The sequence below is a fragment of the Podarcis bocagei genome, assembly GCF_964188305.1.
Source record: "Podarcis bocagei genome assembly, chromosome: 12".
Classification (NCBI taxonomy): domain Eukaryota; kingdom Metazoa; phylum Chordata; class Lepidosauria; order Squamata; family Lacertidae; genus Podarcis; species Podarcis bocagei.
Genome location: NC_138137.1, coordinates 6,561,807 through 6,587,295, shown reverse-complemented (window position 1 = coordinate 6,587,295; position 25,489 = coordinate 6,561,807). Strand labels below are relative to the sequence as shown.

At 42.9% G+C, this 25,489-nt stretch overlaps 1 protein-coding gene across 3 annotated transcripts in view; it reads right to left on the bottom strand.

The window, feature by feature from the left end:
- The window catches only part of AOAH (acyloxyacyl hydrolase), a 120,410-nt gene that overhangs the window by 94,380 nt on the left and 541 nt on the right, over positions 1 to 25,489 (bottom strand). The window contains exons 1-2 of one of the 3 annotated variants that reach the window (XM_081165172.1): positions 17,879 to 18,079; positions 14,667 to 14,782 (exon numbers count right to left, since the gene is read on the bottom strand). In XM_081165172.1, coding sequence (XP_081021298.1) covers positions 14,667 to 14,781 — 115 coding nt within the window. In that variant the 5' untranslated portion in view covers position 14,782; positions 17,879 to 18,079. Of the gene's footprint in view, positions 1 to 9,956; positions 10,043 to 14,666; positions 14,783 to 17,878; positions 18,080 to 25,489 lie in introns of those variants that run through there. The other 2 variants (XM_081165173.1, XM_081165174.1) reach the window with 2 other exon arrangements.

Here is a 25,489-nt window from a genome sequence, read left to right as displayed (position 1 = left end):
AAGACACAGGATCTACCCACCTTGGAAGAATGGCAGATGAAGGTGATAGACTACATGGGACTGGCAGAAATGACTGGCAGAATCCGAGACCAGGGAAAAGAGACGGCGGAAGAAGATTGGAAGAAATTTAAGAATTATCTTAAGAAATACTGTAAAATTTATGAATTTTAGAATGATGTGGTTTTTAAAATCAAATGGAGTACAGCTGTAAAGATTAAGTGAAAGGAAAGTAAGGATAATAATTAGACAAAATTAAGGGTGAGGATTTGCTGAACTAAATTTTTTTGAAATGGGAATGCAGAAAGGGGAGGTATGAGGAGGTTGGTGAAATAAGTTTTAAGAAAATAAGATATTGAAACTATACTTGTTCTTTCTTTTTATTTTATTTTTGTTTGTCTTTGTGTGTACTGATATGTCTGTTATAATTTGTAAAATCCTAATAAATATTTATATATATATATAAAAAGATTCCTGTTACTCATATTGATTTTAAAATTAAGAAGTTCTCTTTTTTTGCCGAGGGAGAAAATTCAGGGCGTCTGAACATTATTTATCAAAGTGTGTTTTGTAAACTTTCCTTTGTTGGAGGAAGAAGAGTATTTTCTAGCAAACTCCGACCTCCTAGTCGGGAGTCAGCCATTCATGTGAAGTCCATTCCTTTCAGCAGCACCATTTTCCTGTTTTAGTTCCTGATACAAACCATTGCTCATTCTAACTGTGCTTAATGTTAAGTTGTGGGTGAACATATCAGACGAACACAGCAATTCTTCAAAGAGCTCTTGTTTATTCACAGGCCAGAACAGAACTGAACTGAAGGGTTCAGCCAGCCTGCTTATATAGAGCTCCGGTACAACGCAACTGTAACAACTTTCTGTAACCATCCAATCACTGAACGTCACTTTCAATCCCTTATTTGCATATGTGGACATGAGTGAAAACTATCTACAGTATCCCCCTGCTGGCCCAGGGTGAGAACTTCAGTACATAACACTTATCTCCACAAACCAGTTACCGTAACCATGATTTGAAGTGCATTTGTAACCTAGATTATCAGGAGTCTTGTATTATGAGATTACTATTCATACTATAGGTATGAGAAGTAGGGAAGCAAGGAGCTAAAGAAAACAGTAATCTGTTATGGATTCTTTACTATTCTGAGAACTCCAAAGTAGGAAGTGAGAAGCGGAAGTGCCCTCTGTACAGTAGGGATAGCAAACCTGAGGAACCAGGCACAGTGTTCAAACATGGGTCCCCAGCTGTTGTTGGACTACAGCTTCAATGATCCCTGACCACTGGCCCTGCTAGCTAGGGATGCTGGGAATTGTAGTCCAACAACAGCTGGAGACCCAAGTTTGAGAAACACTGGACCAGAAGTTCTTCATACCTGATGAACAGTCAAAGAAGCAAAGCAGAGGAACCCAACACACCAATGGCAGGAAAATACCAAGAAGTTAAGCTTCCTAGATGAAAGGAAGGAATTATAAAATCAAAACCTTCTCCAGTCCATTTGCAACATAATGAGGTTACCTTGTAAAACATAATGCTAGATAGCAGAAGCTTGCAAAACCCTAGATCTGAGCCAACTAGCTGGTAAGGTGTATAGTAGATTTCTCGATTAGGACTAGGTCAGCATTTCTCAACCTCTGGGTCCCCAGATGTTGTTGGACTACAACTCCCACCATCCCATAGCCCTGGCCTTGCTAGCTAGGGATGATGGGAGTTGTAGTCCAACAGCATCTGGGGACCCACAGGTTGAGAACCGCTGGACTAGGTGACCAGGGAATGGCTTGTGGAGTCAAAAGACAACTAGACTGGTCAGATGAAAAAGAGGTCAGGACTACTGTAACAGTTGCGGAAAAGGGGGAATTTTAGCAGGGGTGCAGTTTATTAGGTGTAGCTGCTGAAATTATCCCTTTTGCACAACTGATAAGGGTACAGAAATCCCTGAATTCTTTTGCATCTGCTCCTCCTGTTGTTAATCGGTTAGGTTTCTAGGGAAGGCAGAGTGCCTGGTAGCACAGGATCAAAAGCACAGAGTCCTGACTGCTAGATGACCCTGTGCAATGCCACCGTATTTCACTAACTCGGGAGCACAGTTAATCCCTGCTAATCCCATCACGAACCAATCAGGAACTACGCCTGGTGGCTTCCAAGAAAGCCAGGGTTTGGAAGACAAATTTGCATCATGTTTCTGGACATGCCGATATCTCGTAAGATATATCAATGCTTTCCTGGATGGTGCAAGTCCAACGGACAATGTGGTGTTATTGCAAACAGCAGCAAGAGGGTCTCCTGTGTCGCAACACCTCTGCTTGTAGTCTTCAGTGCAGCATCCTGAATGCAAGCCTCTGTCTCATCCTCCCTGGATTTCAAATTCAGTAGTAAGTTAACAAGGGCACTCTGAACCCTCTGCAAAATGCATGCCTAGACTCCGATATGTGATAGACCAGGCATAGGCAAACTTGGCCCTCCAGATGTTTTGAGACTACAATTCCCATCATCCCTGACCACTGGTCCTGTTAGCTAGGGATGATGGGAGTTGTAGTCCCAAAACATCTGGGGGGCCGAGTTTGCCTATTCCTGTCATTGACTAATCAAGGGCTAATTCTTTTTTTTTATAATTAATATTTTATTAAGTTTTATCAATAAAGTAATTCAGAAAAAAGTACAAAAACAGAAAAATGCAAAATCACAAAATACAAAAATACAAACATTAAACACAAAAAAGAAAGAAAAAAGAAAACACATAAAAACAAAACTCCCTCTTTTTAAAAAAAAATTCTCATCTTTAGTTAACTTATTCTCCTGACTTCCTTACGCCTCCCTTTTTTGTATCCCTTTTTCAAAATTTGGGTCAGCAAATTCATATCCAAATTAACTTATCTATTATCAATCCCATCTTACATTTTACCTTGTTGCTAGAACCCCTTCAGTTCATTTCAACGTCATCAGCATTCAAAAATTTTACAATGTTTCTGTAAATAAATTTTAAATTTCCTCCAATCTTCTTCCACGAGCTCTTCTCCCTGTAATCAAGGGCTAATTCACACGGGCACGTTCAGCACTTGATGACTGCCAACACAGATCCAAATATCACATTCCCTCACATCGCCTCTCATGTAATGTTTTCCGAAGGAGTCAGGTACACATTTAGCTGCCAAGGGTACCAGAATAATGCACAGAGATCATAGCAGTACACTGGATTTTGGATTATTTAGGAGCAGGATTTTTTTTCAAAGGAAATCCATGTCATTGTACCCATGAGTTATGAATGCAGAGCACCATTATAAGGTGAAATATAAACTGCTGTTTAGAAATTGTAGCTGCTTGGTGTACACTTCCATACTAATATTAATCGGTTAACCAGGTAGGAGCATCCTGATTTTAAAAGGAGTATTAATACTTTTAATAGGACACATATTGTAGTTATACTACCTATACACACAAATATTAACAATCGCAGGATTTCATCTTGCTGGACTAAATATTAACATTGTTCTTTAGATTTTAAGGAAAATACCATCTGTCTTTTAAGACTTAAGGAAAATCTCTTCTGCTGATGTCACATTGTCAAGATGTTTTATTCTTGCACTTTAAATATTGATTTCAAATCAAGTTGACTAAGTTTTCAATCTAAGAGTAAGTCCCACTGAACACAATAATATTTGCTTTTGAATTGTCACATCTCAGATTGTATTGTAAATGTATTAGCTGCAGCAAATTGTTAAGGTCAGATCACTTTCCCACTGTATGTAAGACATACCTTGCCTTGAGCAAAATTAGCCGAGTGTTATTCTCTGGTCCATGGGATCACAAAGAGTCGGACACGACTAAATGACTAAACAACAACAACAACAACATTCTTCTCCAGGAAGTAGGACATGATTCAAATAGAGGTAAAGGTAACGTAAAGGACCCCTGGATGGTTAAGCCCAGTCAAAGGTGACTATAGGGTTGCGGTGCTCATCTTGCTTTCAGGCCGAGGGAGCCAGTGTTTGTCCACAGACAGCTTTCCGGGTCATGTGGCCAGCAGGACTAAACTGCTTCTGGCACAACGGGACACTGTGACGGACACCAGAGCGCATGGAAACACCGTTTACCTTCCCGCTGCAGCAGTACCTATTTATCTACTTGCACTGGGGTGCTTTCAAACTGCTAGGTTGGCAGGAGCTGGGACAGAGCAACGGGAGCTCTGTCGCACGGATTCGAACTGCCGACCTTCTGATCAGCAAGCCCAAGAGGCTCAGTGGTTTAGACTACAGTGCCAACCACAACCAGAGTAAGAACTTCTAAGTCCCATTGGTTTAAATGAGACAGTGAAGCACAGATATCCTTCTCTTTCCAATGATCCTGGTGGAATCCAGTAGTGACCAGGACTGTGATTCAGAAGCTAAAGTGTTCCCATCTAAGGAGCTGGACCAAGTTCCTAGCTCTGAGTTGGATGTTGGTGAACGGGGTCCCCTAATCCTAGGACTGGCTGAACCAGATGCCACAGTGCTGTGACCATCATAGGTGCCTTCTCATGGCCTGAAGAACCCAAAGCACAGGGAACATACCAGGTGGAAGGTCTTAGATAGGTGCAATGCATAGGAGGCACAGGCACAAAAGGCCTCAATTCACTTCCAACTCTTATCTCATTATACATGACTAGCCATTTCTCACCTTCTCACCCCTTGCCTTTTCCTGCAAGACCTATTACAGTCGTTAAGAGTCGTCAACAGGCTCATCTCAGCTATCTGCCAATCTCCCATTCCCACCACCCTTCTGAGTAATACCCCTCCCCACCTTCTCACTATATAGAAGGATCTGCCAACTTCTGTTTCAGTGTATCTGAAGAAGTGTGCATGCACACGAAAGCTCATACCAAGAACTAACTTAGTTGGTCTTTAAGGTGCTACTGTTCACAGAGCCAGTTACTCACTATGAGTTCATCACAGCGCTGTGAAAACCTACCTGTCTTGCCCTAACCAAGGTGTCTTCTGCTGGACAAGAGCAGGGCACTCTCATCCCTTCAAATGAATGGGATGCCAAACTATTCCATCATGGACGGACTCTGCCTCATCATCTCAAAACTTTGGAGTTGTAAAAAACTTTTTTTTAAAAAGCAACATTTAAGAGATTGGCTTCTTGGTAGCACTTGACAATGACTTTCACTCCTTGACAGGATGAAGGAGCATTTTTATTTCAAGAAGTGTCTCGGTATTACAACGTCTATCATCCCTTCGCAGCCAGACCTGAGCATTAATAAACCTGCCTGTCTCTTTTCAGATATAGTTTGTTCCACCTGCATTTAATTTACGAGGGGGATCAGAGCATACAATACTCATACTGTTCAACAGCAATAATCTAAAAATTCACATTTCAAGAGACTGCTTTCCTATCATACTAAAAAAGAGAGAATGTGTTTAATAATAAAATGACATTTCTAATAGACTAGAGGGAGTTTAGATGGGAGGAAATCACATCTCAGCTAATAAAGTCGGAGCGAGAGTTGGCTGGCCATGAACCCCCTGGCAAGCTGAACAGACTGTTGAAATTAATCTACTTCTGCAGCAAACATACAAAGGAAATTCTAATTAGAATGGTATCAATGGCTGCAGATAAAAGCCAGCACAAAAGAGTTCCTTTTTTTAGAATACAGATTTTAAATGCGGGGAAAAGCGGCCAACTTTGTTATTATAGTTACGTGGGTTTAGTTGCATTGTGCATGATCCTGCTCGCATTAATTTAACCAGATGGGAATAGGACTTAACATTCTTTTTTATTGTTAAAATAGAAAATACGGATGTAAGACAATAGCATATGCCAGCATGGCACTTTCCCCTTTACGATTCAGGTTGCAGTACTATGTGCCCTTGAAGCCAGTGGAAAGTGAACGCATCTGTCTGACAAAGAATGAATTTTCCTGGTCTATCAGGCTAAGGGCTGATGGGAGATTCTTCTCCTGGCATACTGCAACACACAGCAGAAAGCCTGCCCAGTTGGTCTCTAAGTAGTGCTGGCTCCATTCAGAATTACAGTTCTGGTTGGTTCCAATCTACATATACAAACACGTTGAGTTAGCTGTGCAGACCTGGCTCAGGGCTTATTAGCCTCATCCATGACAGCAGTGACTATTCTTAAGTAAAAAAATTAAAATAAAATAAATCCAACTTTTAACTGAAGATCAGAGTCCAGTCCGGAAAGAAAAGGTGGCTCCAGAATTCAGTTACAGATTCTGAAGTTTTAAATCTCCCAGAAGTTTGAAAGATGTTGTGAGAATAATTTCCTGAAAGGTGGCAGATCCACTGACCTGATCCAAATGTCTCATTGATGTGGGTGTGGGTGGTTATGAACACAGGGACAAACCCTTCTTCTTACGTTTTTCACAGAGCAATTTGAAAATTAGGAAACTGCCTATTGCGAGCCCTGTGCTCAATTGCCAGGAAGCTGGGCACTTGGGGAGTACTGTGCAAGGGACTTTGCTAAATGTCGACTGTTAAGTTGTGGGTGAACATATCAGACGACACAGCGATTCTTCAAACAGCTCTTGTTTATTCACAGGCCAGGACAGAACTGAACTGAAGGGTTCAGTCAGCCTGCTTATATAGAGCTTCAGCACAACGTAACTGTAACAATTTTCTAAAACTATCCAATCACTGAACGTCACTTTCAATCCCTTATTTGCATAACTATCTACAGTATCCCCTGCTGGCCCAGGGTGAGAACTACAGTACATAACATTGATATTATGATATCAGGTTACTGAGAAGTGGGTTGTCGGGCCCACCTGGCAGAATTGGCCCCGGGGCCATGGGGGAAAATAAGGTCCTGACCCATTGGTCCAAAAAGGTCCCCCACCCCCGGATCTATACTGACCGGCAGGGGCTCTTCAGGGATCCTGCTCAACCTGGTGATGACTGAACCTGGGATCTTCTGCATTCATTGCCAGTGAGCCAAGACCCTTTCCGCAAGGGAACTGTTATGTACTAAGCTTGGATCCTAGAACAATAGGCAAGTAGGATCTTAGAATGCAACAACTGATTGGCCTGCAGGAAAAGACCAATCAGGCTCCAGGAGAGAGGCAGAATCAGCCTATTAGGCTGGTAGGATCCTAGAATGCAACAACTGATTGGCCTACAGGAGAAGACCAATCAGGCTTCAGGAGGGAAGCAGAATCAGCCAATCAGATGGGACTCATTGTGTAAATAATGTATATAAAAGCCTGAGGTTTGGGGGGCAATTGAATCACTGTTTTAGAAGCTGCAATAAAGAGCACGAAACCACTACAGGACTCTGAGTATATTTCAGGAACGCTACGTACAGGTTTGATCTGCAGGCTTGTTCCTGTGCCCCTCCATCACGGAGACTTCCACAAAAGCAAGGGAGGGTTTCAAACGCCTCCCTCAACTCTCAACATGGCTTCCTGAGCTTCTCTGCATTGCAGGGTCCCAGCTGTAGGGCAGTCTAGTAACTACGTTGATTTCCCCAATGTAGCAGTCGCTGTGACAGTTACTGCTGACGGGTTTGCTTCCAAAGCCCCACATGCAAAACAAGCGTGCTGTAGCCCACGCACAAGGTCTCCCAGGAACATCCCCCACGTATAAACATGCCGCAAAGGTCTGCTTTGTAATATGATAGCTTGCATCTCCTATCTGCCTTCCAGGGGAATGAGCTATCCTAGTTATTTAAACACTGACAGAGCTCCATGCAATCAAATGTGGTTCAAAATTCAATGGAAAATAAGGGCAGATGTAACAAAGCCCATTGCCTCCTGACTGTGGGGGAAATGATGGTTTTTATACAAACGAATTATCTGTTTTCAAAAGCTCTGCATCGTTATGGAAACAGAACAAATAGTTTATTTTGCTTGTCTTCTTTGGATATGAAATCCCAGACCTGCCGCTAGCCTCTGTGCAACTAAATCTGTAGGAAATACAAATTTGAATGAAGCAGCTGATTTTGTACTGCTTTCCTCCATAAAACAGAACCTCTGGATTCAAAATAGTTTGAGAAGCACAGCAAGAACCAACTCCTACTAGTCTAACACAGCCCTGTGGAAATCCTGAAGGAAAGCAGCCATCTGTAGAAAATAAGATTCACTATCACTTGTAATACCCAACACATTTCTGGATTGTTCCTCATTAGGGGATAAAGTACACCCAAATGGCAGTGGGGACAAGTGCCCAAATCACTGTAGGCAAAATTATCCCCTCAAGTCAGGCATAGGCAAACTCTGGCCCTCCAAATGCTTGGGACTACAATTCCCATCATCCCTAGCTAACAGGAACAGTGGTCAGGGATGATGGGAATTGTAGTCCCAAGCATTTGGAGGGCCAGAGTTTGCCTATGCCTGCCTCAAGTACTGAGGACTTAGGGGACATTTTAAGGCTTCAAATTCCATAAGTGCATATGACGGAAATGCAAGTCATCTGTTGCAATACCTACATAAATAGCCCACTGCCTCTATGACCAATATTACTTGTTGAAAAACAACATATCCAAATGGTGTACATGTTGGTCAATAGTGGCAATGGGCTATTTCTGGAGGTATTGCAACAGATGACTTGCATTTCAGTTAGCATTAAATGGGAAATGGCACCTCAAATGTCAACATTTAGAAAGCTAGTACTGTATGTTTGGGAAACTTCCTGCAGTTAGAGAACACTTTTTCACCACCTTTTTTTGCTAAGCAAGCCCTGTACTGTATTGCAACTCTCGGTTCATGTGTTGTTCAAGCCAGTTGTACTGGCATACATGGGGCTGTAACTGTGTTCTGCAACACACTCAATGCATGCAGGGGAAGATCAGTTGTGGTCATGCTGTGAACAAAAATCTGCCCTTTTCCCCTTCTGGGGTATCCAAGAGCCCATACAGAGTCCTTACGTAGGTTCCCGATTGGTAGGAGAAAATAACAGAAGCCAACCAGAGAAGATTGAGAAACAAAGCAGCTAGTAAGCCTAAGCTTTATTAAAGCTGTTGCAACGGGGTGCTCCCCTCTCACGCAGGAGGATGGAGGAGGACCCAGAACCAAGGTGTGCCTGCCCTTATATAGACATTTTAAATTCCCTGCCCTGGAGCTCAAGACCACCCCTCCATACATCATACCTACATCACAGAAGGGGTGCAACCTAAGACCACCCCCCAGATACATCATACCTACACCACAGAAAAGGCGGTCTACAGCAGAAATCTTAGTGCGTTGTTTATCTCGTCTAAACAGGTTACCTGTTTAATGGTCACTTGATTGGAATGCCTGGGGAGCCTGGCCAGTCTTTTGTAATGATAAATACTTAGTTCCTGAGCCAGGTCACAGGCTCACACCCTATTCATATCTTAAATGTGCCCTTAAGACAGGATTTGTGAAGGAAAAGACAATGGTGAGGCTTTTCCATTTTCCTTTGACCTTGCAGAGAAAACATTTGGTCAGTTTTGGGAATCAAAAATGGTTTCAGGTCGGTCTTCCTGTGCTAATCTACGTACGTGCTTGGTTGATACACTTATGAACATTTAACATATATCTAAGACCTCAAAATTCCTATCACAGTCATCAAATTGAACAGCCCCAGGATTTACAAAACCTGCCTTTGGGCACCTCTGCAAATCAGAAAGCACAAATAATTGGGGGGGGGGATAACCTTCTTAATACAATGACAGTGTAATGCACAACACACAAGAAGTGCTGATTGGCCCAGTTTAAATGTAACATTCGGGAAGAAACTGACCGTGATTGGCAAAGGAACCCCATTTGAACAATGCAGGAACTCAGGTTTTGAACTGCAGCAACCTTCGGGACGTGGGTGGCACTGTTGGGACGCGGGTGGCGCTGTGGGTTAAACCACAGAGCCTAGGGTTTGCCGATCAGAAGGTCAGCGGTTTGAATCCCCACAACGGGGTGAGCTCCCGTTGCTCTGTCCCTGCTCCTGCCAACCTAGCAGTTCAAAAGCACGTCAAAGTGCAAGTAGATAAATAGGTACCACTCTGGCAGGAAGGTAAACGGCGTTTCCGTGCGCTGCTCTGGTTTGCCAGAAGCGGCTTAGTCATGCTGGCCACATGACCCGGAAGCTGTACGCCGGCTCCTTTGGCCAATAAAGCGAGATGAGCACCAAAACCTTGGCCTGAGAACATATTATACAACACACTGTTTGGAGCTTTTTGAGTATAAAGTACAAAAGGCTAGTGTAATATGCAATTTTTCCAAGGACAATAACTGAGAATCTATTTCTCATTCCATTTGTGGTTTTAGCAACAATGTAAATGTGACTTGACTTGACTGATATTAACTTCAGGACCCTAAGACCTGTACGAACACTTGTTCCCGTTCTGCTACTTCTCCATTGTTTAGCGTCCATTATCTCTTGGGCTGATTCCTTGTTTCCTCAATTTCCTCTCCACGTCTCTTCCTTGCTTTTCATTCCCCTTCAGCCTTGAAAATGGACTCTATGGGTACACTATGCAGTCTTAACTGTTCATACTGATATGGTGACATGGACCTAGGAATAAGAAGAGGGGGAAGGACAGAATTTTCTAATATATCTTCTTATCCTTAAATCAAATGAAACACTGATTTACGCTCGCATAAATTGCTCAGAAAGCAGTAAACTCACTCTGGACGGACACTAGCTGAAGCTCAGAGTTTAGATTGATTTTCAGCATAAAATGAATTGTGGTTTTGACGGGCATGCTAACTATAGCACCCCACAGGGTGTAAGCAATGTTTTCTAGCACGCCAATGTCCTCAACAGTTGTTGAGTGCAACTGTTTTGGCTGAGTTTTTGCAGTGCTTCCAGTCATTAAGCATTTCTGAGTATTGGGGAATCCATGATTCTTTCAATATGACTGCATGTATATTTTTCAATGCTAAAAATGAGACATGAAATATATTATCCACCCTGTATTTCCCCCCAAATACATGTCACATAATGGAACCAACATTGAAATTCATTGAAAGACCAACGTAGTTAAGCAGGGACAGCTGGCTTAACAACCATTGGAACGAAGAAAATGTGATTTTTTTAAAAAGTTGCATGTCATTTATTCAGATAAAATCCATGCAACTGTGAGAAAAAGAAATGGTCTTATTTTAAAAATGACTGTAGCTATTTGTGGATCTTACTTGTGGCATCCAATTAATGAAGTACGTAAGAGATGCAATCTATTGCTTTTGCTATTGGATTGTGGGAACTGTTTAACTGTTCGTTTCCTTAGTTTTGAGAAGTAAACGATTCCAAAAATTTGTAGTTAATGGGGGTGGTCCCTTGCCCCTGCTGAAGGCACAGGTTTAAAAATGTGGCTAAGAGAACACATTTTTCTTTTCTTTTCTTCAAACTGGTGTGTACCCTGTTGTGGAAAGGCACACAGAAAGCAGGGGGCCTGTAAAATTGCTCCCGTACATGCTCCATTTTTCTTGCAGATCTACCACGCCTCATTTACATGTGCTTCTTTCCATGATTGAATACAGAGGCTGCGGCGCTGAAAGAGCTAACTTTATAAATAGCCCCCTTTCCTTCAGAGGGGGTTACTAATGAATAATTAGTTCCACAATTGCGACTATAATCAGGTAAATTATCTGCAGACGTAGCAGTTACTATATGGCTTATTTCCCTGTGCAATTAGCAACCACGCTGCAAGTCAGAGCTTGTTCCCATGATCTCTTTTGTCTGGAGACTGTTAATCCTTATTGATTACCCCTGATTAGCAACTCTCCTGGGGTGGAGGAAACTAGAACTGTGTGTACCCTATCCCTCTGTTGTTTCTACTAGCAGTCGGCATCAGAATTAAACTCATCACAAGGAAGCGATTACTGCTGTACAACAAACCCTATTGAAGTTTTCCTGGGCTGGCTGGCTGGCTGAATGCCATTCCCCAATCTGTGTTCTTCAGGGTAAGAACAGCAGCAACAATAACCTGAGCTAGACCATGATTGGGAACCAGATGGCCTGCAGTTCTGAAGTGACTAGCAATAGTCTTTACAGTGGTACCTCGGGTTAAGAACTTAATTCGTTCCAGAGGTCCGTTCTTAACATGAAATTGTTCTTAACCTGAAGCACCACTTTAGCTAATGGGGCCTCCCGCTGCGCTGCACCACCGCCGCACGATTTCTGTTCTCATCCTGAAGCAAAGTTCTTAACCCAAGGTAATATTTCTGGATTAGCAGAGTCTGTAACCTGAAGCGTCTGTAACCTGAAGCATCTGTAACTCGAGGTACCACTGTATGTGTCTCGCAAGCACTTGCTATACTAAATCCACTTTCACTTTGATAAGCAAGGGTTGCTACCGCACTAGAGACCCCGAGGCATTGCTATTCTGCAATTAGCCAGAAGTGAAATTAAAATTCAACACAGCACTGACTATAAGGCTACATTAATTTGCAATGCCCTCCCCTACAGCCAACAACCATCTATAATGTTTACTCAGAGATCACCCCTGTTCAGCAGTGACCCCTTCCAATGTCAGTTAAAAAAAATTTCTCCATCTAGGGTCAGCCTTTTACTTTTTCCTGGTAATGACAGTCATTACTGGTTTTCTTTCATTTCCCCACTCATTTGTGTTTTGTTGTTTTTAGCAGAACAGTGTTGTGATTTTGCCCTCAAAAAAAAAAATATGCTGAAAGGAAATCAGTAATTAAAATCCTCTGAAGAGTGAACACAAACTGACTAAGAAGCAACTCGTAACTAATATCCCAGCTTTGATGAGGAAGGAACAATTAAAAAAACAAACTGAACATGCAAACAGGAAGTAATTCATTGAAGGTACAGTAGCCCTTAGAAATTTCAACAGGGCTTTGTCTGTCTACATAGAACATACCAGATTTACAACAGCATTTTATAGTTGGATGGAAAATGTCTGAACATACTCCAAAAGGCAAGTGAACACAGGGTGGAAATTCTGAAAAAATGCAGAAGTAAACTACATTTGTGGCCATCATGATGGTATAAAAGCACATTATAATCATCAACCTCATCATTAAAATTTCTATACCTTCCCTCATCCAAGGACGCCCCATTAGCTAAAGTGGTGCTTCAGGTTAAGAACAGTTTCAGGTTAAAAATGGACCTTCGGAATGACTTAAGTACTTAACCCGAGGTGCCACTGTATTATTTTAGCTGAGATGGCTGCTAAAAAGTTTTACAGATTGAAAATGGACAAAAACTATATTCTATGTTTGCTTGGACATAAAACTGGGACATTTACATGCTTGAGAAAAATATCTCACTACTGTGTGCCAGTGAAAGGATTATTTCTCTACTGCCATTGCATCAGCACATTTCTGAGTGGTGAGGGGTTTATTCGCAATTGCCCAAATCAAAAGGCTGCTGGAAGCCTTGGAGATGGGCTATGGAACATGTTTGCTAGGCACCTACCCATTTAGGGATGGCAAAGAAAATTAATTTTGTTTTTGTTTTAATGAGAAGTAACTAAGTCACACTTTATGAACAAATATAAGATGTGAAAGGCAATTAAACTTTGAAAATTGCACTGCTCTGAATTTATGTATGTGTTGGGGAAAAGTGAACATAAAGATTGCTTGCAAAGATGTGCATACAGAAAAGTGTCTACTGGGAGAAATTGCACTTAAATCCCAATGAATTATTATGGGGATTGTTTTCGGGGGGGTGTTAATCGCAAATTGCTGCGGAAATGTGGAGAAGTGAATTTAAGAGTGGAAAAATGAGAAACAGAAACAGAAATTAACAGATATTTTGTCTAGCCTCAATATCATTGAATCTAAAGCATTAAGTCGAACTGAATCCGTTCTGGAAGCCCGTTCAACTTCCAAAGCGTTCAACTTCCAAAGCGCGGCTTCCGATTGGCTGCAGGAGCTTCTGAAAATCGTCTGAAAACTGGAACAATCACTTCTGGGTTTTGATAGTTTGGGAGCCGAAACATTCGATTCAAAGGCGTTTGGCTTCTGAGGTTCCACTGTATAGTCTGATTCTATGGCAGGGATCAGCAACCTAAGGCCTATGGGCCAGAAGTGGCCTGTGGAGGTTGTTTGATCAGCCACCCCCAAACTGAGCTGCCCACTGAGCTGTGCTGTGCTAAATCGGCGCAGCACGGCACGGGGACTTGCTTCCGCGGCGCCGAAAACAGCATCTGCGCAAATGCTGAAAATCACAGGCGCATGAGCTCTCTCACACACATGATCCGGTCCATGGAGGGGTCTCCGCAGGACTGATCCGGCCCAGACAAGATAAACTTTGCTGGCCCCTGATCTATGGGATCAATTTCGGTTCTTGAGGCCTGAAAATTTGGACAAGATGCTGGAAGCTGTGTGGCTAACTACAGGGTCTCGCAACCCTTGTACATCATGATGAATTTGAGAGAGTGGGTGCATCTCCTTGCATGACAGGGAGGTGACTTGAAAGAAGCCATAGTTGCTCCTGGAAATTATCTATTATGGGCTAGAGGCTTATGGGAGCTACCCCTCAGTCTCAAATGTCCACTTTGTGGGGAAGGTGCTCAAGATGCAACTGCATTAGGCGTGGCTGCACAAGTCCTTGTTGCAGGGGTGTGCCGGATGAAACAGAGATGTTGCAAGGGGGTGGTTCTTAGGTCTGGGAATTAGATGGCTTATCTGTTCTGGATGTGGCTGCACTCTCCCTTAAGGTACAAGTGCATCATCTGGGATATTTTTATGAAGAGCTGTTTTAAATAAATACAACAAATAAGAAATCAGCACATACCTATACAGCTATGCTGCTTGTTTTGGCCATTTGGAACGAGGGAGGCGCCTTTCAGCAAAAGCACGAAGAGGAGCACGAAGTTGAAGGAAGGAGCCATCTTCCAACTCACTCTCATTCTGGAAGTCAAAACATAGAGGAAGGGTGGGGGAAAATTTCTCAAAATCAGCATTGATGTAAGTGAAATTCGTAAGGACTGACATCATTAAATCTCATGGAGGAAGACCAGAGTGCAGGACCAATGCATGCGATTCTTGCACCTGAGGAGCTGAGGTAACTGAGTGCTTTGCCAATAAAGAACCAAACTTCGAGTCGCATGTTCTCACTGGGTTTGTGTGAATGCGTGCATGCGTTCGGGACAGAGAATCTATCCATTTCGGTTTCTCTCAGTTTCTCGTTTTTCCAATCTTACGTTCAGCTCCCCACATTTCCACATCAATATGCAATTTTTTATAAGCCATCATGAAATTCACTAGCATATAAACACCTTTGTATGTAATTTCCCTAATATGCACAATATTGCAAAGCAATTTCCCCCAATACAATGCATTTTTGTATCCACTTATATGCACACTACCCTGGTATATGCATTTGTGTAAAGGTAAAGGACCCCTGGACTGTTAAGTCCAGTCAAAGGCAACTATGGGGTTGCAGCGCTCATCTCGCTTTCAGGCCAAGGGAGCCGGCGTTTGTCCACAGGCAGCTTTCCGGGTCAAGCAGCAGCATGACCAAACCGCTTCTGGTGCAACAGAACACCGTGATGGAAACCAGAGCACATGGAAACACTGTTTACTTTTCTGCCACAGCAGTACCTATTTATCTACTTGCACTGGTGTGCTTTCAAACTACTAGCAGAAACTAGAACAGAGCAATGGAAGCTCATCCCGTTGCAGGGATTTGAACCATCAATCTTCTGATCGGCAAGCCCAAGAGGCTCAGTGGTTTAGATCACAGCGCCACCCACATCCCTATGCATTTTTGTACACACTACTTGACTGGAGAACTGCGTTGCAAAATCAGGGTAAGTGCAAATTTCAAAGGATGGCTGTTGTTTCGGTTCTCCTCTGGTTTTGAAAAGTATGAATTTGGCAAGTGCATATTTAACTGTGAACTCAGTTGAATTTCTCCTGCATCCCTCTCTTCATGCACTACAGTGGTGCCCCGCAAGACGAACGCCTCGCGAGACGAAAAACTCGCAAAACAAAAGGTTTTTTCATTTTCGAGTTGCTTCACAAGACGAATTTCCCTATGGGCTTGCTTCGCAAAACGAAGCTTGCCCCGCAAGCTCCGGGGACAGCGGGAAGCGCAGCGCGTCTTCCCCGCTGTCCCCGGACCTCTTTTGAAGCAAGGGGCAGCAGGGAGAAAATCGCTTCTCCCCGTTGCCAGCCCCGCAAGCTCCGGGGATAGCGGGAAGCACAGCGCGTCTTCCCCACTGTCCCCGGACCTCTTTTGAAGCAAGGGGCGGCGCGGAGAAGATCGCTTCTCCCCGTTGCCAGCCCCGCAAGCTCCGGGGACAGAGGGGAAGGCGCAGTGCCTTCCCCTCTCTCCCCGGACCCCTTTTGAACCAAGGGGCGGCAAGGGGGAGAAGCGATCTTCTCCTCTCCGCCCCTTGCTTCAAAAGGGGGGACAGAGCGGCGCTTCCCCTCTGTCCCCGGACGGTCTCCATAGGAACGCATTGATTGATTTTCAATGCATTCCTATGGGAAACCATGCTTTGCAAGACGAAAAACTCGCAAGAAGAAAAAACTTGCGGAACAAATTAATTTCGTCTTGCGAGGCACCACTGTACTTTTAATTTCCCACCCCTAAAACTTGGATATGGTTGCATGCTGAACTTCAGCTATGGGATCTAGAACTACACACAGCAGCTGTTATCATGTTTGTATTCTAAGTTTGTATTCTAAGTTCGACTTGGCAAATCTTCCCTGGAAAGCCTAATTTATGATGCAACCTGTCTGGGAAAATTAATGAGAAAACGCCTAGATTTTATTTCATCGGAACTGAGAATGATGGTGTCTGCCGCCTGAGGAGGACTTTTGGATCAGCGTGTGAGAATTTATTACAAACAAAAGACTTACCACCTTTAAAAAAAAAAGGGAGAGGCTTACAAAGTTCACACAGAAGCATAATATTGCTTACTTTAACTTGCCTGTGGAAACAACTCAGAGGCTATTAAGAAGAAAAAGGATAACAACAAGAAGATTGAAAGATGGGACTGGTGAACACTAAAAGCAGCAGAAATATGAGATGACTGGACCCTTACTGAACTCGAAGCATGGGAATCCCCAACAAAAATATATAATTTGGCAAAATATTTGGACTTTATGATATGTATTGGTATAATTTGGAATAATTAATGTGATATGATTGGATTGTTAAATGGAAAACTTAATAAAAATTATTTTTTTAAAAAAAAAGAACTACACACAGCAGCAGTTGTCTCTAGCAAAGCGAATCACAAAGCGGTTACTAGATTTTGATGCAAAGAGATGCAATGACAGGCAGAAATCCAGCAGGCACTGCTTCTCCAAACACAGCATCTTTTTGTCAGGGACAACTGTGGATGGTGAATTTTGCCCTCAGAAGCCCCTCTTAGAATCAAGAGAAGTGCCACCCTAATGACAGAAGCAGTTAATGCTGCAAGAAAAACTACTGCCAGGACATGGGAATCATTACAATTATTAATGGTGGAGCCATGGTATAATGCAATTTTGCCAACAGCATTTTGGAAAAACTGACACAGAAAGTAGCAAGAGCCAAAAAGAAACATGGCAATTTTTATGCGGTCTTTTTTGATTACAGAAATGAGGTATATGGTAGAATACTACCCATAGATTACAGCACAGTTTGGCTTGCATGCAGTACATATTTAATTATTTCCCCTTCCCCCATCCTATACATTCCTCCAAATTCTAATTGTAATTGATATGAAATACCTTTTGCTTATGGTCACCTGTCTAAGCAATGTACGTTACTACACATAATTTCATATCTGTAATAATTTTGGCATATACGCTTCAACACCAACCTTGTGAATATATTCAGAAATGTTTGTTATTGCGCTATTTTTACTTTTCTGCAATTGTTGCATGTCATATGCCCTAATGTAAACAAAGCTATATCGCAGTGCAGCCATGTTAAGCAGTTTGAAGGTGGAAATGAATACAAAGTACGTCACCAAAAAACAACCCAGCAGCAAAAGCCGCATGCCTTACCAGCAGTTTCTGCAGCAGTCTCTCCTAATAAAATAGCAACTGCGAAGAAAAAATGCCTCCTGAGAAGAGGAGTCTCTCACAGAACTGGCTCAGTCTTCGTTTTCCTCTTCCTCTTTTCTTGACAAGTGTGGTTGGGTTAGCAGCGTGTGGAACCCGGCAGCAAAGTTCGCTGTTTGGGGTTTTCTCATAAACCTCATTCATCTGAAACCAAAGCATGAGGCAGAGATACATTTACTGACCAATTCAAAATTTGCCTGACCCCTTGATCCTATGAGTCTCTAGTGACATCAGCAATGTGTCTTGCAAATACAGTGGTACCTTGGGTTACATACGCTTCAGGTTACAGACTCTGCTAACCAAGAAATAGTACCTCGGGTTAAGAACTTTGCTTCAGGATGAGAACAGAAATCGTGCTCCAGTGGCGCAGCGGCACCAGGAGGCCCCATTAGCTAAAGTGGTGCTTCAGGTTAAGAACAGTTTCAGGTTAAGAACCGGACCTCTGGAACGAATTAAGTACTTAACCTGAGGTACCACTGTATACAGAATACAAATAAAGAGGGAGCATTGCATGACTTCCTTGCATGGCAAGGTTGTCCCAGCCAGCAGGCAAGATCTTCCCCACTTGCCAAGATATTTCTATTCCCGGTGAGCAACTTGGAAGGCCAACCCTGAGTCTCCAGTATTCTCCCACCTGAGACCCTGTTTCTAAGCCCTGTTCCTGCAGGTGCCAACTTGGGAGAAAGGTGAAATATAAATACATTTAATAATATTAATAATCAATCCAGGTTCATACATGTAAACCAGGCTTCCTCAACCTTGGCCCTCCAGATGTTTTTAGCCTACAACTCCCATGATCCCCCAGCTAGCAGTGGTCAGGGATGATGGGAATTGTAGTCTCAAAACATCTGGAGGGCTGAGGTTGAGGAAGCCTGAGGTAAACTGTCGGAGTCGGAGTCACGGTGATGAATAAGGTTGATCAGTTAATAGCTTTTGTCCTGTAGACCTTTCCCAATGGACACCGGAAAATGCCAAAGTTCAAATAAACTGAAAACATTTAATGCATTTCCCGTTCTTTAGTCATGCAAATATATTTTTCTTGGCAGCTGTGAACTTTTAAAGATAGTTCTGCTGTCAGATTTTGTATATGGATTATTCAAACTATTCCCTTAAAAAAGGAAGAGAGAGAATGTACAGGCAACCGTGAAAAATGGATGCCTCGTTGGTGCATAGCAGTCAGCCAGGTATTCTAAATGCAATATGACATTTCTGTACCGGGTCCACTGATCCCTTTTTCTTCTTCCTCTCAGCTGAAATTCTTGCTAAGGTAGCAGCACATTATAAGGCCTACACATCCTTTAATCCTCTGAAGAACCTTTTAAATGCACATCAGATTATGACCCACAACACCTTGAAGTCTTTTAAAGCTGTAGGCCCTAAATTGAAAGGCATTACTCAGAAAAACAATGCTTTCAGAATATGAAGCCTTCAAGGTACATTTCTCATCTCCGAGGCCATTTTCCCTGAACGCAACATATCCTAATGCCACCACTTAAACAGTGATCCTTCTCTGACCCTTTCAAGGAAGGAGAGAGAGATGTTCGTTTCCGTTTCATTTTTAATTTGTTCGCTGCCTGTCAACACTGCTGCACGCGACGGAGTTTGCAAGCCATAAAAACGACAAAACATGCAACAAAGATCACACATCCCATAACAATACCATCCCATACAAATATGCCATAATGGAAAAGAAATGACAGTTAAAAAAACACACACAACTTACGGTAAATTGGCCAAAGCAATATTCAATACAATGGTATACCTCGGGTTAAATACTTAATTCGTTCCGGAGGTCCGTTCTTAACCTGAAACTGTTCTCAACCTGAAGCACCACTATAGCTAATGGGGCCTCCTGCTGCTGCCACACCGCCACCACACGATTTCTGTTCTCATCCTGAAGCAAAGTTCTTAACCCGAGGTACTATTTCTGGGTTAGCGGAGTCTGAAGCGAATGTAACCTGAAGCGTCCGTAACCCGAAGTACCACTGTAATCCATTTAACAGATGTTGCGGCATTGTGGCTGTGTGTGCCCCTGGCCCAGATCTTCACTCTAAAGGTGGCCTTAGGTAAACTGATACTCTCTCAGCCTCAGCATTTGAAGATGATGACCTACAACAAAGTGCTACATTGTGCATTGCTACTGCTCAGGAGACAACCTTCCATTCCACTTCCAACAGGTTTCACTTCCCCTCGCTCCCAACTGCCAGCCAACTTTCTGTAGTCACTGAATGCGCTTGGTTCTCATTGGGCTTCTTTAAGGCGGGGGATGTCCTCCCAACTTAGGTTTTCCCCATAAATGTTTTCATCAGTTCTGCAAACCATTTGTTTCCCTCAACCTGCTGCTATTTCCATTTTGTGCGTTGCTAAAGTTGTTTTGTCCAGCAGCTCTCATGGACTGAACATCACAAACAGAGACACTCAAATGTTGTTGGGTTGTATGTGAGAGAAAGAGAAAGAGAAAGAGAAAAAGAGAAAGAGAGAGAGAGAGAGAGAGAGAGAGAGAGAGAGAGAGAGAAAGGAGACTTCAAAGCTCTTCCTTCTAAGACAAGAAAATACCCACAGCAAGAGTGAATGAATGGGATGGCAGCTTTATATTTATATATCCCTTTTCTAGCTACCCCAATCCACTCTAAATCCCCCTTCTAGGGTTTTTCTAAAGGTTTTTGCACTTCCGCAAGCCTCAGGCTAAACCCAAGCCTACTGAGAGCTCTATCCTATGCTGCTATGGCTACATAAGTGACTGCAGAGTGAGAACTGTATTGCAAAGAGAATATATTACAGGGCTGTTGGGGGAAAATAAGCGAAGCACCCAATCAGTGCTGCTGCTATTGTCATCTACCAATGCATTATTGAATGTGCCAGACCATTGTCTTGCCTCGGTAATGGGCTGGATGAGAGCCAATAAACTGAAGCTCAATCCGGATAAGATCAAGGCACTGCTAGAAGGTGGCTCCCTGGTTTGTGATAACTCGCTACGTCTAAGAGATGATGGCGAAATGTTTCAAGTTATCTGAACTGAGATATAGTAGAGCTTGTAAGTGAGCATACAGAATATATTATTTAAAGATATCCAAAGGTCATCTATGGAAACACACATGGAAAGAACACCCAGAGAAGGAAACAATGTGAATTGTTCATGTACTAATAGCAGAGGTTTCAAATCAATGGAGGAACTGACGTTTGTGGTGCTGAGTGACTAGAGAGAGCAAGTGAGCAGAAGTAGCAGAACATAGAAGAATGACTCAGTGGGATCTTTTTATCTATATATATATATATCCACAGATAACAATATTGTTGTTGTTTAGTCGTTTAGTCATGTCCGACTCTTCGTGACCCCATGGACCAGAGCACGCCAGGCACTTCTGTCTTCCACTGCCTCCCACAGTTTAGTCAAACTCATGCTGGTAGCTTCGAGAAAACTATCCAACCATCTCGTCCTCCATCGTTCCCTTCTCCTTGTGCCCTCCATCTTTCCCAACATCAGGGTCTTTTCCAGGGAGTCTTCTCTTCTCATGAGGTGGCCAAAGTATTGGAGCCTCAGCTTCACGATCTGTCCTTCCAGTGAGCACTCAGGGCTGATTTCCTTAAGAATGGATCGGTTTGTTCTTCTTGCAGTCCATGGGACTCTCAAGAGTCTCCTCCAGCACCATAATTCAAAAGCAATTCTTTGGCGATCAGCCTTCTTTCTGGTCCAGCTCTCACTTCCATACATCACTACTGGGAAAAGCATAGCTTTTACTATACGGACCTTTGTTGGCAAGGTGATGTCTCTACTTTTTAAGATGCTGTCTAGGTTTGTCATTGCTTTCCTCCCAAGAAGCAGGCGTCTCTTAATTTCGTGGCTGCTGTCACCATCTGCAGTGATCATGGAGCCCAAGAAAGTAAAATCTCTCACTGCCTCCATTTCTTCTCCTTCTATTTGCCAGGAGGTGATGGGACCAGTGGCCATGATCTTCGTTTTTTTGATGTTGAGCTTCAGACCATATTTTAGATAACACCACACACACACACACACACACACACACACACACACACACACACACATTTGTTGCAGGAAAGGTTGCTCTGTATGTCAGAGATCCTACAGCTCCTTCCCCCAAATAAAAACTTAAATCAGCTCACAAATTCACTATGTATAGAAATGCCAGCCAAAAATGGGAACTTAAGTATGGAGGAATACTATCGCCCTGATCAAACTCTGATGGTGATCTTGAGACAGAGGGGATAGGAAGGTAGTCAGAGAAGAAGTGGCCATTTGAAACTGGCAATTTCAGCTATTCTTGTATTGATTGGTTGAGTAAATGTACGTTTTGGTCTTGACAAAGGAACATTTCACCCCCCTTGATGCAACATATGATTGTGACTTGAGGAGAGAAGCATTAGGCGACTCCGTTTACTTCCCTTCCCGACACATCCCTGTACGGTGTAGGGAGAATTTCCCCCCCTTAAACTCACCTATTTATTTAACAATATTTATATACCACTTATCTGTAGATGAAACCTCCAAGTCGTTCACAAAGAATATAAGCCAAGTGACCCTCTGCTCCAGTTGTTTCCTTCTGCAATTTCTGTCCTTTTTCACGTCTATTATAACTGCATTTAGGTCACATCCTGACACCAACTCCCCATGTTTGAAAGCCTCAGGTCCTCGTACACCATTAGGGAAATGGACAAAACCTGGTCCTTGCCAATGTTCCCTTTATGGTGACATAACCGCCTCATGGGACCCAGGAAAATTGCTTCAAGAACAAATAAGCATTTATGAGCAATCATGACTGAGCCTACCCAAGAGTGAGATGTTCCTGCGGCCAGATACTGCTCTTTCAATCAAGAAGCTTTCAAGGTGGAATTCAAGCCTCTTTTCTTGTGTGTTTCTTTGCCATCTTGCAATTTTTAAAAAAGCACCATTTCTATTTCATTTTACAAAGATATATATGCACGTGTTTGCTAACTGCACAGGGAAATAAGTTGTATGATATCCTAAGTACAGTGGTACCTCGGGTTACATATGCTTCAGGTTACATACACTTCAGGTTACATACGCTTCAGGTTACAGACTCTGCTAACCCATAAATAGTGCTTTAGGTTAAGAACTTTGCTTCAAGATGAGAACAGAAATCGTGCTCCAGCGGCGCGGCGGCAGCAGGAGGTCCCATTAGCTAAAGTGGTGCTTCAGGTTAAGAACAGTTTCAGGTTAAGAACGGACCTCCGGAACGAATTAAGTACTTAACCCAAGGTACCACTGTCTCTAGAAACCACTGCCTTATATCTCTGTTTATTTCCAAACTGATAGACACTCAACCACTGTTCACTATTAGAGGGAATGATGATATTGGGGATTTACATAATCCGGCATCTAATTCTACACACAATAATACTATATCTTGATGGAAAGTACCCACATGAGGAAGCGGTGCTGGGGACAGAACTACCCCGGCTCAGTTCCCATCTAGAGTTGTCAAGTGACTTTAAAAACTTGGCACATCTTGTCCATGTACCTTTAACAATAGCTTGATCTGCAGAAACCAGCTTACCATGGCATGGAGATAAGCAACATTGCCCGCTCATGTTTGAACAAGCAGAAGAGCAAGGCAACTAAAATATTTGACAATCCTATTCACCTCTGATCTGAAGCAGCACACAGCTTTGGACTCAGGAACCCCAACTAAGTATACAAACAGCTCACACGAAGCAACCCTCAGAGATAGCAAACTCAATTTTTCTCTCATTTACCCTGCAGAAGTCAATGCAGGGAAATCGATGGAAGATGGTGTAAACAAGGAAGGGGAGATTGGAAAGGTATTAATCTTTGCAGCTTTCTTGCTTTAATGTAAAAAGTTTCCACAAAGTCTCTGGCTTTACAAGCTCCTGCTAGTATCATTAAATCGCGCCTCGCAAGGCTGAAGCGTTTGTGCTCTGTGGGACGGCTGCCTGGTTGACTGAGTAGCGTTCTCATTACTGACCTTCCTGCAGTCCTTTTCAGGGGATTTAACTAGCCAATTCAATTAAACAGCATTTCCGACAAATGTACACATCTTGTTATAATACCTGTTGAGACACAATTCTATCAATTTGGGCACACTTTAAAACACTTCTAACAGTGTCCAGTGAATAATTACATTCTGTCGCACACATCTTGATATGTATTCTTGGCACAAAGTTCATTAAAGCGTGTGTGCCGGCAGGAGAGGAGGATATAGGAACTTGCATTAGCCGATTTTAGATTCTCTCATCTCCCTCTGCTTTAAATCAATTGATCTATCCCCATTTACGTGCTCTGCGCTTTTAACAAGCCCTCCTTTTAGCACAGAAACAACTCTTTGTACGTGAAAGCCATAATGAAAAGGTTCTTTTTAACAGGAGTAGTGAAATAACAAATGCAACAATAAACGAAAGCTCAAAAAACTCACTCAAGTGTTATTATTCTGATTCTCTCTCTGGACTCAGCTACACAGATGTAAATATGGGCAAGAAAAGGCCACAACTTTATTGATTACAACAAGTGAAAAGGTATTGGCTTAGGCATTGGATCACGTCAGTTGACTCCACCCACTCGGAGAGGGGTGAGTCTAAAAAGGGGGTTTATTCACCAGTAGGTGGAGCCTGTTGATGCTAATCCAACTACAGGTATAAGCTCTCCCCTGATGTCACCGAGGGTCGTGCCATGGCCCCCGCCACACAGGCATCGGACAGGATCCACGACCGCCGGATTCCTTTAACGGAATGCCCAAAAATTGAAGGCGTAGGCGATGCCCCAACTACAATGTGCTCCGCCAGGTAGCTGCTAGCAAGAAGAAGCTAAGGAATTTTGCACAGTGATTATCAAGCCCAGCAGGAGGCTAATTCCAGTTGGTTTTGAGGCAAGGCAAAATCGTGGGGGCGAGGGAAAGGTTTGTAAGGAGAAAGAAAGACCAGTTTATTATAACGTTTTAAGTGTTTTACGTACATTATACAAATGTGACACTAGGTGGCAACGGCAAGCTAATGGCAAATTCAATGTATTTTTCAAAACACTTTTTAAAAAAGCATTTTCACAGTTTTTTATATGTGTCTAGATTCCAGCTCTATCTGCCTAGGAACCATACCTAGGTTTTGCAGTGACTGGCATGTTCAAAACAGAGTGGGACTTATTCCTGCTGTGGGCAGGAAGAGGCCCAGGCGTATGGGAGGCCAGATGTAAAAGTGGGCGAGCCACCCTTTCTCTTTCGTTCCCACGCACTTACCTCTCTCGCTTGCTCCCCACGCACGCCAGATTTATGTATAAGCTAAACAAGCTATAGGTTAGGGCCCCACTCTCTTGGGCTCCCCCCCCCAAAAAAAAAATGTAAAGGAAAAAAACCTGGATGTACATTTCCAAAATGTAAGATAAAAAACAAATAAAATAAAACCTACATACAGCAACAGTGTTTTGTGTTGTGTAGGCTCCTATGATGCAAGTAATGGCCTGCTAGCCTGCTCCCTAAAATGTCACTGGTTTGCTCATATATATAGGGTGCCTACATTCTGCATGGACTGGCTGTAATAATTACAGTGGTACCTCTGGATGCGAACGGG